The sequence below is a fragment of the Diabrotica virgifera genome, chromosome 10, assembly GCF_917563875.1.
Source record: "Diabrotica virgifera virgifera chromosome 10, PGI_DIABVI_V3a".
In the NCBI taxonomy this organism is placed as follows: domain Eukaryota; kingdom Metazoa; phylum Arthropoda; class Insecta; order Coleoptera; family Chrysomelidae; genus Diabrotica; species Diabrotica virgifera.
Window position 1 is genome coordinate 72440297 of NC_065452.1, and position 13943 is coordinate 72454239.

Consider the following 13943-nt stretch of genomic DNA (forward strand, 5'->3'; position numbering starts at 1 on the left):
CGTTAACAAAAATTAACAGAACAATTCCATTTTGACGTTACGAATAGTCGAGGTTACGAATAATAATTGTCGCCGTTACGAATTGACGGGGGCGTTAGGAATAGTCCGTGCATTTATATCGTTACGAACTGTCGCGTTACGAGATGTCTTGTCACGATTTTAATAATATTGCTAAAATTTTTTAAGCATGGAAGCTGAATGTTACCAATGTTTTCTTCCTCTTCCTCAATTGTCATAACATCACGGCAGTAGGTAGCAGCTCTACCAATAGTAGGGGGAGTGGCTGTTGTATATAGCCTTACAAAATATTCTCTTACTTTTATTTTAACAAAATTTCATAATTTTTTAAATCAAGTTAAAGTTAAATAGATAAAATAAATAAATTAGTACTTACAATGAACATGAAGCATCATCCTTTTACTAACTGAAGGCGGTACTCCATTGGCAGCTATACATAAATATGCCCCCATCTCGGACCTAGTAACTTTGGTGAGGGTAAGAGTTTCCCCTTCGACTGAACTAACACGTTCAATTTTGTTGGATGGTCCTGATCGTGCAACGATGATACCTCCATCTTCTCGCTTCCACACTACGCGAGGCTTGGGATATCCACGGGCCTTACAGGTCAGTTTTGCCGAACCACCCTCGGGTACCATCATGTCGCCTGAGGTTTCCTCGGAGATAATGTCTGGAGGAATGACTACTTCCAGAAATGCCGTCTAAAAAGTATAAAAATAACTGATTGATTCGACCGTTACTTGATGGAAGTTCATTTATCTAACAATAAAACACTGAAAACGTTTGTTTTCGATACTTTCACAAAATTTATTATAACTATGTGACTACAGCTCTTTCGGCAGAGTGCCTTTCTCAAGTGATTTAGTTTACTATGTGTTTGCCTTTTTAAAGTCTTTAACTGAAGAGGTTGAGGAGTGGGGTGCTGTTTGTCTCGAGTTGGTCATTCAGAATTATATCTGAATTTTTTAATTTATTAATTTCCATAGATTCTAATAAAGATAGCTTAAGGCCTTTATTTTGAATATGCAGAATTTGAAACTCTTCATTAAAAGAATGCTTATGATCTAGAAGGTGAAGTGCGTATGTAGAAGTACCTGTTTTTCTATTGGTAAAAGTCCTTTTGTGTTCTGCTATCCGTTTGTCAAAGGTTCTGCCAGTTTGACCGATGTAAGTTTTCGGACAGTCACCACAAGTTAGTTTATATCATAAACCTACCCATACTGACACAACTATACACAATTCATCACCCCATCCTACACAACACAAATTAGCAGCCTACCATAGCATGATACATAGCCTGACAAAAATTCCCATGTTAAAAAAAACTTCGAAATAGAACTGAACATCATTAAACAAATAGCAGTAAACAATGGCTATAACGAACAAACAATTAATAAAATTTTAAACCAAAAACTCCATAAGAAAGCCCTGAAATTAGTCTATCCACCACCACAGAAAGAACCCAGTACCTTCTGCTCTATCACATATACTGGCAAGATAATAACAAAAATGGCCAGATACATAAAAAAGAAAGGAATAACACCAGCTTTCAGAACTAACACCAACTTAAGCAAATATATTAAGAACAATAAGAGCCGAAAGAGAAAACAACTACAGAGTGGTGTCTACAAACTAACCTGTGGTGACTGTCTGAAAACTTACATCGGTCAAACTGGCAGAACCTTTGTCAAACGGATCGCAGAACACAAAAGGGCTTTCAACAATAGAAAAACAGATACTTCTACATACGCACTTCACCTTTTAGATCATAATCATTCTTTTAATGAAGAGTTTCAAATTCTGCATATTCAAAATAAAGGCCTTCAGCTATCTTTATTAGAATCTATGGAAATTAATAAATTAAAAATACAGATATAATTCTGAATGACCAGCTCGAGACAAACAGCTCCCCACTTCTCAACCTCTTCAGTTAAAGACTTGAAAAAGGCAAACACATAGTAAACTAAATCACTTGAGAAAGGCACTCTGTCGAAACTGCCATACTCACATAGTTATAATAAATGCTGTGGAAGTATAGAAAAAAAAAACGTTTTCAATGTTTTATTGTTATATAAAAATAACGATTTATTTAATTCATATTTTCAACAAAAATATTTTTTTATTTAAATATATAATTGCATCTACCTAATCGTTATTAGTGACGGGTGACGGGTCTGCACAATATTAAAATTTTACAAGTATAGATATTTGTTAATTAAAGAGTTCCAAATAGTAAACTATTACAAAATAACTCTTTAAAAGTGCTACTATCGAGTATATAATAATATGACTCTAAACGAAAATTTAGATATTTTTTAGTAGAAAAAAGTCATATTCAGCAAAGGTGGGTGGACAAAAAAGCGATGGAACAGAATATAAATAATAAAAGTAAATAACTGCAGATTATACAAAATGTTTATTATGGATCTTAACTGTAGGAACAGTTTTGACTAGAATTCTGCTAGAGAGTTTGGTATATTGTAACGCTGTTTTTCTTGATCATATTTACCACAATTTATTAAAAGGTCTTCTTCTTTAAGTACCGTGCCCAAGTTTTTAGGCGTGGGTAGCTTCTAAAACAATTTGCCGATATCGTTCTCGATCTTGTGCGGCATGTAACAATTGATCTACTGATAAGCCAGTCCATTGACGAAGGTTTCGGAGCCATGAATATTTCTTTCGAACAATTCCTCTTTCTCCGTCGATCTTTCCATTGAGTATTAACTGCAGCATCCTGCATCTACTACCTCTCATTATATGCTCCAGATATTCAAGTTTTCTCTTTTTTATCGCCTTCATTAAGTCACCTTCGCCTTGACCTACTCTGTTTCAGACTTTTCTGTTTGAAACGCGTTGAACCCAAGATATTCTGAGCATTCTACTATTAAAAAGTGTTCAACTGTTAATCGGACGTTACACTGATCGCATGGTTATACTATTCTTTGTGAAAAGGTAAGAGTACGTTAACTTGGTATGCCTTAAACGTAAACGCGCAAGCACAATTTTTTCACGCTTGTTTAGCGACGATCGGATCCACTGAGAAATATTATTTTTATTTTATTCAGCTTAGAATTAGCATCAGATCTCTCATTTTGCCACAAGTACAACACTTTATTTTTAAAATAAGCTTTTCACTGGAAACACACTTGTATCATTATCATCATCATCATGGCATCTACACTCCTAGTAGAATGATTGCCGCCCTCTTTGGGCTCTTCCGATTCGTTTGTCGCGATGAATCAATCCGCATTAACATTTTCGTTTTACAATTGGTTGTGTGACTTGGCATCTTCTACAATTTTCCTCCATTCGTTCCTGTTTTTGCTTCTGGTTACCCATTCTCTGACTCCCATCTTCTTAAGGTCCTAGGGTAACCTAACCTATCACTCTTGTATATAGGCACCGAATAATCACTTAAAATGGTATGTCGCGTCGTACAGTCCTGTTAGCTTCTTTTTTCTGTTATTGCGACGTGTTAGGGTACCCACAAAAATTTCACTCTTCTTCTATGTTCATGAGCTTGGGACAGCTGGTATTTTAGCAACTTTTCAAAAGGTTGTTTTGAAAATTATGATTTAATCAGTTTAGAGAGCTAAGGGTATTTGTTATAATCAGAGCTTTTGTGAATATAAGCTCGTTAAAAAGTCTCAAAGCACGGTATATGGCGTAGAGCTCTGCTGATTATTACACGTGTTACATGATGGGGGTAGACGAAAAAAAAATTGTTTTCTGAGGAAACGATTGATGCACCACTCCGTCTTCCCAATCTCATCCACACATATGCATATGTGTAGATTGGTGGTCGGGGTACTTTTTTAACTCCTTTAGGGGCAGAAATGCTACAGCAAATTTTACCTTCTGTTGGCAGCATTCGAGATTATCAATGTAAAGGCGGTAGGAAATATGTACTACTGTCCATTTCAGTAAATTTTTTTGTGGTATATTTTGGTTACCGTCGCCCTTGAAAAAGTGTTAAGAGGGCTTCGAACTTGAACCAAATCAGAGAGTTGTGTATACTGGATTTATCTAAATACTTCAGAGATGTATTACAGATTGGTAAATCGATCAGCTAAGGCTCAGAGAATTTAGTTACCTAGGAGAAAACATCTGGAAAATTTATTTGATTTTTAAAATGGAAACGGAAAAACGTTTAGATTTTGAGATATGGATTTAATTTTTTCATTATATGCTTTTTTAATATAGCGAATATCTTGGAATTTCTTTACAAATTTGTTTGTAACTTTTTATAAAATGATCTTGAAATATTACAAGCGACTCAGGCTGCATGCAGACTTGGAACGAGGAAAATGTAGTGGTGAGGTAGAGCGATGGTTCTCCTAGAAGTGCATAAATGCTGGGTACAGGTGAAGTTGGGAAAGCTCCTGTGATAAATCTAAGACTTTTATTTTGAATAATATCTAACGATTTGAGTAGAGATTGATTAGCAGTGGAATAGGCAATTGCTCCATTATCTAGCTTAGAACGTAAAATAATAATATTATATAATAAATATTTATACAGAATTAGATCTTAATACATCTAATATTTTATTACAGAAAAGGTTGAGTTGTGAGATGTTATCTTTCCATGCTAGCTTTGAATCGAAGATTACACCCAAGAATTTGTGATGAACTCTAAACTACAGCTGTTTATAATACATTCTCAGGGTTGGAGGTTGTGGCAAGGAGCTTGAAGAGAATACAACTCCTATTGATTTTTTTTTGTTGAAAATTGAAAACCTGTAAGGTGGGACCAATTTTCGAGAGTATCTAGAAAGTTTTGAAGAATTGAAGACATTAAGGAGATATTTTTACTTTTAACCCACCGTTACTCGCACACGGTATGTGAGACCGGCCCTGTAAATAACTTCCTGTAACTCTGATTTTAGTGGAGATTTTGAATTGGTACTGCATACACCTCTTCAGTCGTCAGTCAACTGTGAGTTAAGTCCACGTGCAGTGTAAAAAGGGTATTGTACTTTTATTATTAGGCAACACGTTGCGGTACACCGGGTGCGAGTATTTGTGCCCAAATTTTTGTGTTTAAATCAGACATCAAAAGTTTTAATTAGTAAGGTAATTTAAGATCTTTTTCTTATTTTCAATGTTTATATATTTGTTTATTTATATTTAGATATGGATTACGAAAATGAGAAGCAAATGTTATTAAAATTATTTGAGAAATTATCGACTGACGAGGAAACGTATGAAGATGATGAATAAAGTTACTTTTGATTAAAGTAATATAATGTTGACACAAACGTATCTCTACAAAATTATATGAGCAATGATCATATATTCAGTAAATAATATAATTGTACACAATTGTGCAATTTTTTTTTTTAATATTACTGACCCATATTTTTGGACCCGGTGTTCTGCACCGTGCGCGAGTATTCGATCACAAAAATTTGGCGAATGTAACGAAAGGTTAATAGATACCACTTGGTCGTCAGCGTATAAACGGGCTTGTAAGGGTACTTGAATATTTCTAATATGATCTATTGCTACCAGAAATAGTGTTGGACTGAGTATGGATCTCAGGATGTACCATTTTCCAAACTATAAATATTTGGAAAAATATTATTTATTTTCACTTGAAAATATGTTATTTAAAAAGTTTTGCATGAAGACAAAGCAGTGACCTTGAAGATTTCATTTATGAAGTTGTCTCAAAGTGTTGTACTTCAAAGCTTTATTAAATGCACGTTTTAATCAAAAAATATAGCAACACATTTTTTGTTTGTAGTAAGAGCTTCATGAATCTCACTTTTCAAGTCTAAAATGTTGTCTGTGGTTAACCTATTTTTTCTAAAGCCGTTTTGCTCAGAGATTAAGAAATTGAAGTTTTATAAAACCCATAAGAGGCTGGAGTTAACCAAAATTTTCTAGTAATTTGCCCGCTGTAGTTGTCAGAGATATGGTTCGATATGATTCTGAGTCATATTCAGGTTTATCAGGAAAGCTTTGGTTCACTATTTGGTACTAGCACAACCGATAAATTTAAATTTATTTTATAATGATTTCGTTTATGTTTAAACTTGTCTCACTCAATGATAATATTTTACTGTTAAGTTTGTATTACAGTGCTCACATACTGGTGGATTAATTTTCGAAAATAGGTATAAGCCTGTAAGTCTAGTATGACCTAATCGTAATCGGTTAACTACACTCTGTTTATGTAAATTTTTTTAAGCAGGTTTAGTCCCTACAAATCTGTCTTTATTTTTTCGACGTTTGCTGTAACCTTTGGATAAAACCTTGGGATTTCTCTCTACTCTTTCCACTCCACATTTCATTCCACTCTTTTTTTCTGTTCTTTACCCAGGTACTTATATTGTCTACCCCACATATGCGTCTGATTTCCTCACTTGTTACCCTATCCTGTAGTCCTTTTCTGTATTCCTGTAGTCCTAATTATTGCATTAAAATATAAAATTCTGATGACACGAGGTAGATGTTAAAGGAATCACTTTACGGAAACATACATCTCCCAAGTCGAAAATGGACAGTTCGTTCGACAATAATTGATAGCAACCAACTTTGTTTGAAGAAATTTATAATTCATTTGGATAATTTTTAAAATTTCAATAAAAATATACCATTATACCTACATAAGAAGTAATTTACTTCTTTGAATTTTATTAATGAATTTGTGAAATTTTTAAGAAAATTGTTGAATGAAAAATTCTTTATTTAAAAGTGACTGTGCAATATTCTCGCACGTACTTAGTATGTTTTGTACAATACTTTTATATTGTAGATAATTAAATACAGGGCATAAGTACATTCTTAAAACTTCATCCAGGCGAGTCCAAACTAAGACGAGAGTTTAGGTAACGGATAAAAACTAAAAGCAAAAATAAGAAAATAAAATTCATGGAAACCCCGAAAGTAAAATTCTGAAGGTGTTATCCAGCGTCCAGCCACTGGGAAACTTTTACAATCTTTGTGTAAACCGATGCGAATCTCTTTCCCGAACAAGCAGCACATTCTGCACGACCCTTTCCAGAAAAAAGGGTCCCATGGGTTAAAACTGTCACTTTCAAAGAAAACATTTAAACGAATTTTATTTAGTCAATTCGCTACGAAATAATGTTCATTTGAATTTTACATAGGTTTCCAGTTTTCCTTTTGGATATTGATTTCCACACTAAAGTCATAAACTTTATTGCAGGCGTTTTTTAAAATCGAAAAAAATTATTGATTCTGCGCTCGCTTATTTTCACGAAATAACTCTGGATATAGATATTTCTTTCAACTCGTTTGGTTATTGAATACAGTTATATCCTGTATATAAGGAATACGGAATGAATTTCTTACTCAGCATGCTACCATAAAAAATGTGTTGAAAAAACTTCTTTTAGTAGAATATAACACAATACGTGTAAATATCATGAAGCAACTAATCTAAACTTTTACATCTAAAAAACAAAAAAAACTTTAAAAACTACTTAGGTATATAGTGTTAGCAATTAACAGATTAAAAAAGCTCGGCATGTGCGTTTCACACGCATGATAAGAATTTGAAATTAACTTGGTAGTTCATGGAAGACAAAACATTCGCAAGGTTTCCAGTTTTCTTTTTGGATATTGATTTTCACACTAAAGTCATAAACTTTATTGAAGGCATTTTTTGAAATCGAAAAAATTATTGATTCTGCGTTCACTTTTTTTCACGAAATAACTGTGGATATAGATATTTCTTTCAACTCGTTTGGTTATTGAACAGTTATATCCTGTATATAAGCGGAATGAATTTCTTACTCAGCATGCTACCCTAAAAAATGTGTTGAAAAAACTTTGTTAAGTAGAATATAACAAAATAAGTGTAAATATCATGAAGCAAATAATCTAAATTTTTACATCTAAAAAACAAAAAAACTTTAAAAACTACTTATATAATGTGAGCAATTAGCAGATTAATAAAGCTCCGCATGTGCGTTTCACACGCATGATAAGAATTTGAAATTAACTTAGTAGTTCATGGAAGACAAAACATTCGGAAGCAATCCTTAAGAATACATATAGACAGATAGTTGTCTCTTGTTAAATTTCATTTTCATCCACACATAAATGATAATATATTTTTAAAAATACATATAAATCACTACATTTTAAACAAATAATATTAGTCCAGAGAAATAAGGTTTTTGTCGCGACACTTGACCAGCCAGGTTGCAAATGGATTTTTTGGGTACTATATACCTAATACATTATAAATACAAAAATGTCCGTCACAGTTCGGACGAGAATTTTAGTTATTAATAAATAAGGGTCAAAAATGGCAGTTTTTTCGTTTAAATTACTACAGGTAAAAACAGGGTAACTAAACATCTTATAATTTAGAGTATTAATATTTTAGTATATGAGCAAAGGTTTAAAATGGCAGTTTTTGAAATGCTGCTTCGGAAATTGCTAAATAAGACTAACATTTCGAAAATCAAAAATTTTTTATAACTTTTGCGAAAATGAACTAAAGACTTTGATATTGCATGAAAATTAAAGACAAACAGTCCATATATTGTAACGTTTAAGTTTTCCCAGTGTAGATTTTAGAATTTCTAGGGCCATGTTCTGCTCAGTGTAACATATTATGTACTATTGATAGGGACGTTCTCACGCAAAATGCGAGGACTTAATAGCTTTTAGGTAGAATAAGTCGTTAATACTTAATCCACTAATGGCCATAACTAAATTGAAAATTAGGGTTCTAAGACATTGGACAACTATGCCTCGATGTTAATAAAGCCCTCTTTTGCATATTTCTCGGGACCGTTGATGAAGTCGCGTACCCAAGCCGTCAGTTCCTATTTAAGCAGAAATCTGTGAATACTTGGAATTGTGTGTGTAGTTTTTGAGCAGTTTAGTAGTTCAATATTTTTTGTTGACGTCCGACATCAGGACGCTTCGATTCAGTTAAAGTTGAGTTTTAATAGAGTTAGTCATTATGTGAGATCAAGTGTGATCGTGTATCGTGGGCCCCGCCGATTAGGCAGTTAAGAGTATCAATTATTGTTTATTGGTATGTACAATTGTACAATGGCTTTTTTCTATTTTTTAAAGGGTCCACCTTATATCTAAGTTAGCGTTATGTTGTCCATCTAATTCTTCATCTATTAATGCTGTTCTTCTGGGCTTGTAAATAGCTCTCTTTATATCGTAATGCATATACGATATGCATTTTCTTCAGCAATTCAACTCTAGCCCTGTTTTGCTGCCAGTCAACCATCTGGACCTAAAAGAGCTTGGGCCTTCACTACATGGTTCGCAAGTGAGTGATGAACTGTTACGTTATTTTCATTTTGACGTGACATAAGGTAATTGCCTTCTTAGATCTTTAAAAGAGAATATATAGACTTTATTTTTTTATAGATCGTTATGTAGTTCAGTACATATAGACATTTACATTATGTAAATATTTTTTTGATTATTATTAAGTATTAGATTTAATATCTAAGCAAAGAGCTTTTTCCTTTTTTTGTTGTAAGTGAACGTTAAGATTTTTAGATTTTATTTAGAGTGTCGATTTTTTTATTTTTTTGAGTAAATTCAGTTAATTTTTTTTTGAGTTAATAAGAGTTATATTCGTTCACTTATATTTCGCATTTTTTTGGTTTTACTGTGTTGGTGAATACACCCAGCTATATACAGTAAAAATTATTGCATGTTTTCGAGAATTGTTTGTTTCGCCAACATTTATTTTACAGATCAACTGTTTAATTTTTTTGGATGTTTAATCTTGTTGTTGGCGATCTTACACTACATAAGATTGTGTAAATATCGAGAGATTTCATTGAGAATTTTGTAATGTTATCTATTTATCTTTTGTCTGTTGTCGTTTTATTAGCTCTATTCGCATATCATTATTTATTCATTTAACCTCTTTTATTGCAACAGAAGCCCAACCCAAAGAACCACGCTCACATCTCTTTCGCGAAGTTTCCATCTTCGGTCATTCCTTATTCCATCTAAAAATAATATTGTCCTGATCCTTCTGGTTCAGCCTCCATGACCTCTTGTCCATCCGATCGTTATAATATTACACAAAAAACTTCAAGACGATTCGTCAATTGGTTTAAATTTTATTCAATTTGTTTATCGTACAGACCTTTTTTGCAATGTTATTGCTCAGAAAATAATAATGATAGAGCAATTTTGTGAAAACCACATAAAAGAAGAGTACTTTTATTTTCAACGTATTAAAAACAAACAATAGAAAGTTATTTTTACCATTCCCAAAATATTTTACCAAGGTAAAGTCATTTACGGCTTATAAATAATTTGAATAACTTTGTTAATATTGACTATAGACTAAATCTAATTTGGGATTTGAAAAGCTGGTATTTTTACAGGAATTTTTGAAAAAAAATTTCGCCTAGGATAATTACTAGCCACTTTTTTTATTTAATTCACAGCTACTTCTATAAATATAAAATGCTCCTGTAACATTGTTACATACTCCTCATGTCATACTCCTCCGAAATTTTAAATATATATCCTGTTTGACTGAGAATAGGTTCTAATCTCTTTTTCATATCTATAAGTTATAAGAGGGGTTGCCCCCTGACATTTTTTATGTTTTTTTGGCAAAATTATCTACCTTAATTTTATATGACGTAGCATAAAAAAATACACGAAACCCTTACTTTTCACCCTTCTATCACCAACCCCTATTTTTTAATAGCCATCTATATATTTACATCTATAAAATTCTCCTGTCATAGTGTTAGTTACCATACTCCTCCGAGATGACTTGACTGATTTCTATGAAATTATATTTGTATATTCGGTAGGTCTGCGAATCGTTCGTAATCTATTTTTCATATCCCTAAGTGATAAGGGGGATTCCCCCCAAACATTTTGTTATGTTAGGTGGGGATATGTGTACATAACGTACTCTACAAAACTACAAGTACATACAAATTTAAAAAATAATGATCAAAATTTATCAACAAGCTCCGGCGATATTAGTCGCAGCATATGTTTGAAGGATCAATTTCATTTTTTGAGTGCACGGATTTTAATATTTCCCCTCCGCCGACCCCGAGCCGGTTTCGTTGGGACGTCATTTTTAAAGCTTTATTAACCGCTCTGTTAAAGTTCAAAGTTTACACAAACTTTTACACATCAACATACCTTGAACTTCAAAACGGCGCTAGTTAGGTTGCTTAATTGTTATAAACAAAGTAGCTGTGAATTAAATGAAAAAGTGACTAACTTTGACCTTAACTGATATAGGTGAATTTCAACAAAGTGGATTTAGTCTACAGTTAATATTAACAAAGTTATTCAAATTATTTATAAGCCAAAAATGACTTTACTTGAGTAAAATGTTTTTGCAATGGCAAAAATGACTTTTTTATTTTTTTATTAAAAATAATTAAAATATAGGTCTTCTTCTTTTATGCAGTACCAGCAAAATCGCTGTATCATTATCATTTTCTGAGCAATAACATTGCCAAAGTAAGCTCTGTGGGATAAACAAATTGAATAAAATTTAAACTAATTAACTAATCGTCTTAAAATTTTTTGTATATTATATGGACTTTTTGTACCAAAATTCAAAAACTGCCAGTTTAAACCTTTACTTATCTACTAGAAGATAAATGCTATAAAAATATATTTAATTGCCCTATTTTTACCTGTAGCGATTTAAACGGAAAAACTGCCATTTTTGACGCTTATTTGTTAATAACTAATATTCTTGTCCGAACTGTGACAGGCATTTTTGTATGCATAATGTGTTATATAGTACCCATAAAACCCATTTACAACCTGGCTGATCAAGTGTCCTTAACATGATATATTTTTACCTTATTTCCCTGGAGTATATAGTTTATAGAGAACTGGATAGACAAAAATTTCCACTCTTTTATAGAAGTAGTAGAAAAACATGAAAAACCCAATAAAATTTTCAAAAAATAATAAAATAAATTAACAGGTAGCAAATACAACAATGAATGTATTAAGACCTCCTACCCTCCTTAAGGCTAAAACTACCATAAACAAAAAGAACTAGAAAAAAATTAGATTTACAGCCGCTAGTGAATGTTGGTATATTAACCCTCGGATCGCACACTGGGGTGTGAGAAACCCCAGCAATTTTTCAAAAGCGCATCAAATCCTTAAGCGAAAGGCCACACGGGCGATAATTTACGGCGCCGTAAGAACAGTAAACCTGACGAGGCATTGGTTGACTAACCAATTGTAGATGAAATATTTAGTCAACCAATGCCTCGTCAGGTTTACTGCTCTTACGGCGCCGTAAATTATCGCCCGTTTGGCCTTTCGCTTAGACAAGCAACGGATTTTGAGCTCTACGTAAATTTAGATCACGTCTCCCACTACCTAAACCCTTACCGAGCAACACATTTTACTTACGTAACCGGATAACTCGGGTCCGTTGAACCCACTACTGTTCTTGAATGTACTATTCATATTTACCTAGATATTTCTAATATTCTTTTTTGATTTTTATTGAAGTTAAATTTAAATTCTCTAGATAAAAAAAACAATATATTAATCAATTATTTTTATTTATTGCAACATTCACAAACTTTTTTATTCATACAGTGATCGTTTTTCTACTGCATATTTCGCAAATTTGTTTCTGTTTCCTGTTGTTTTTTATTGGGCACATGTGACACCTTTTCTTTGTTAAAACTGGTGGTTTTTCTAGTTTTGGCTTTTTATTATATGGATCAATTTTCTGTAATCATTTTTCAATACACTGTTTTGTTTCCTGATGTAGTCCCCTTGATTTTCTTCACAAAATTTGAGGCAACACTAGTTTTTCTGGATGGATTAAATGGATAGATTTTAATGATCAAAATCCATGAACCCGCTCCGGAGATATTAATCGCAGCATGTATTTGAAGAATAAATTTAATAATTTCCCTCCGCCGACCCCGAGCTGATTTCGTTAGGACGTCATTTTTAAAGTTTTTTAATCAAAGCCTTAAGTTCATTTTGGCAACACATATGGCAAATTTTTGATTTTAGAAATTATAGTCTTATTTTGCAATTTCGGCAGCAACAACTGGTCGGACCAAAACTCAAAAACTGCCATTTTAAACCTTTGCTCATCTACTAAAAGGTGGATACTCTAAATAAGATATTTAATTACCCTATCTTTACCTGTAGTGATTTAAATGAAAAAACTGCCAACTTTGACCCTTATTTGTTAATAACAAAAATTCTAGTCCGAACTGTAATAGGCATTTTTGTGTTTATAATGCATTAGGTGTACAGGGTATTTCATTAATAATTATCCATATAGTAACTGGAGAAACCTTAACACAAAATACGAAGATTTAACCTAAAAAACTTAAATAAAATGTGGTTCCTTACTGAGTTACAGGGTGTTTTATCTAAAAATTTAAAAATTATTTTTGCTCAGCATTTTAAAACTATTCGACGTATCTTTTTCATACTTGTCAGAAAGTATCGGTACTGTACAAACTACTAAATTGTGTTAAACAAACTTTTCTGGCTATTATCAGAGACGTACGACTGGGGAAAGTGAATGCTTGACCCTTTCCAAATTTTACGCCACTGGTGGAATTGCTATTTTAGTCCAATATTTGAATTCTCCAATACTTTCTATAAAAATAATGTGCTTTTCATTCGTAACCATAAAGTCATTGGTTTTCGAGATATTTAAAGTTAAAAATTCAACGGCACAGCTATTTTGGTTAATGTATTGTGCCCCTTCATTTTTAACATCAAATAACTCGAAAAATAATGATTTTATCGTTACGAATGAAGAGTATATTATATACATAGAAAGTATTGGAAAATCTAAAAGTTACGCTAAAATAGGAATTCCATCAGTGGTGTTGGATTTGAAAAGGGTCCATTCACTTTTCCCTGTACGCCTCTGATAGTAGCCAGAAACGTTTATTTAACATCCAATAGTAGGGT

The 13943-nt window shown here is 32.6% G+C and overlaps 1 protein-coding gene across 1 annotated transcript in view; it reads right to left on the minus strand.

Annotated features, from left to right (window-relative positions):
* Window positions 1-383: 383 nt before the first annotated feature.
* Window positions 384-13943, minus strand: part of LOC114342482 (lachesin-like) — a 66482-nt gene continuing 52922 nt past the window's right edge. The window contains exon 2 of the mRNA XM_028293287.2: window positions 384-719. Within this exon, the coding sequence (XP_028149088.1) occupies window positions 384-719 (336 nt within the window). The remainder of the gene's footprint in view (window positions 720-13943) is intronic.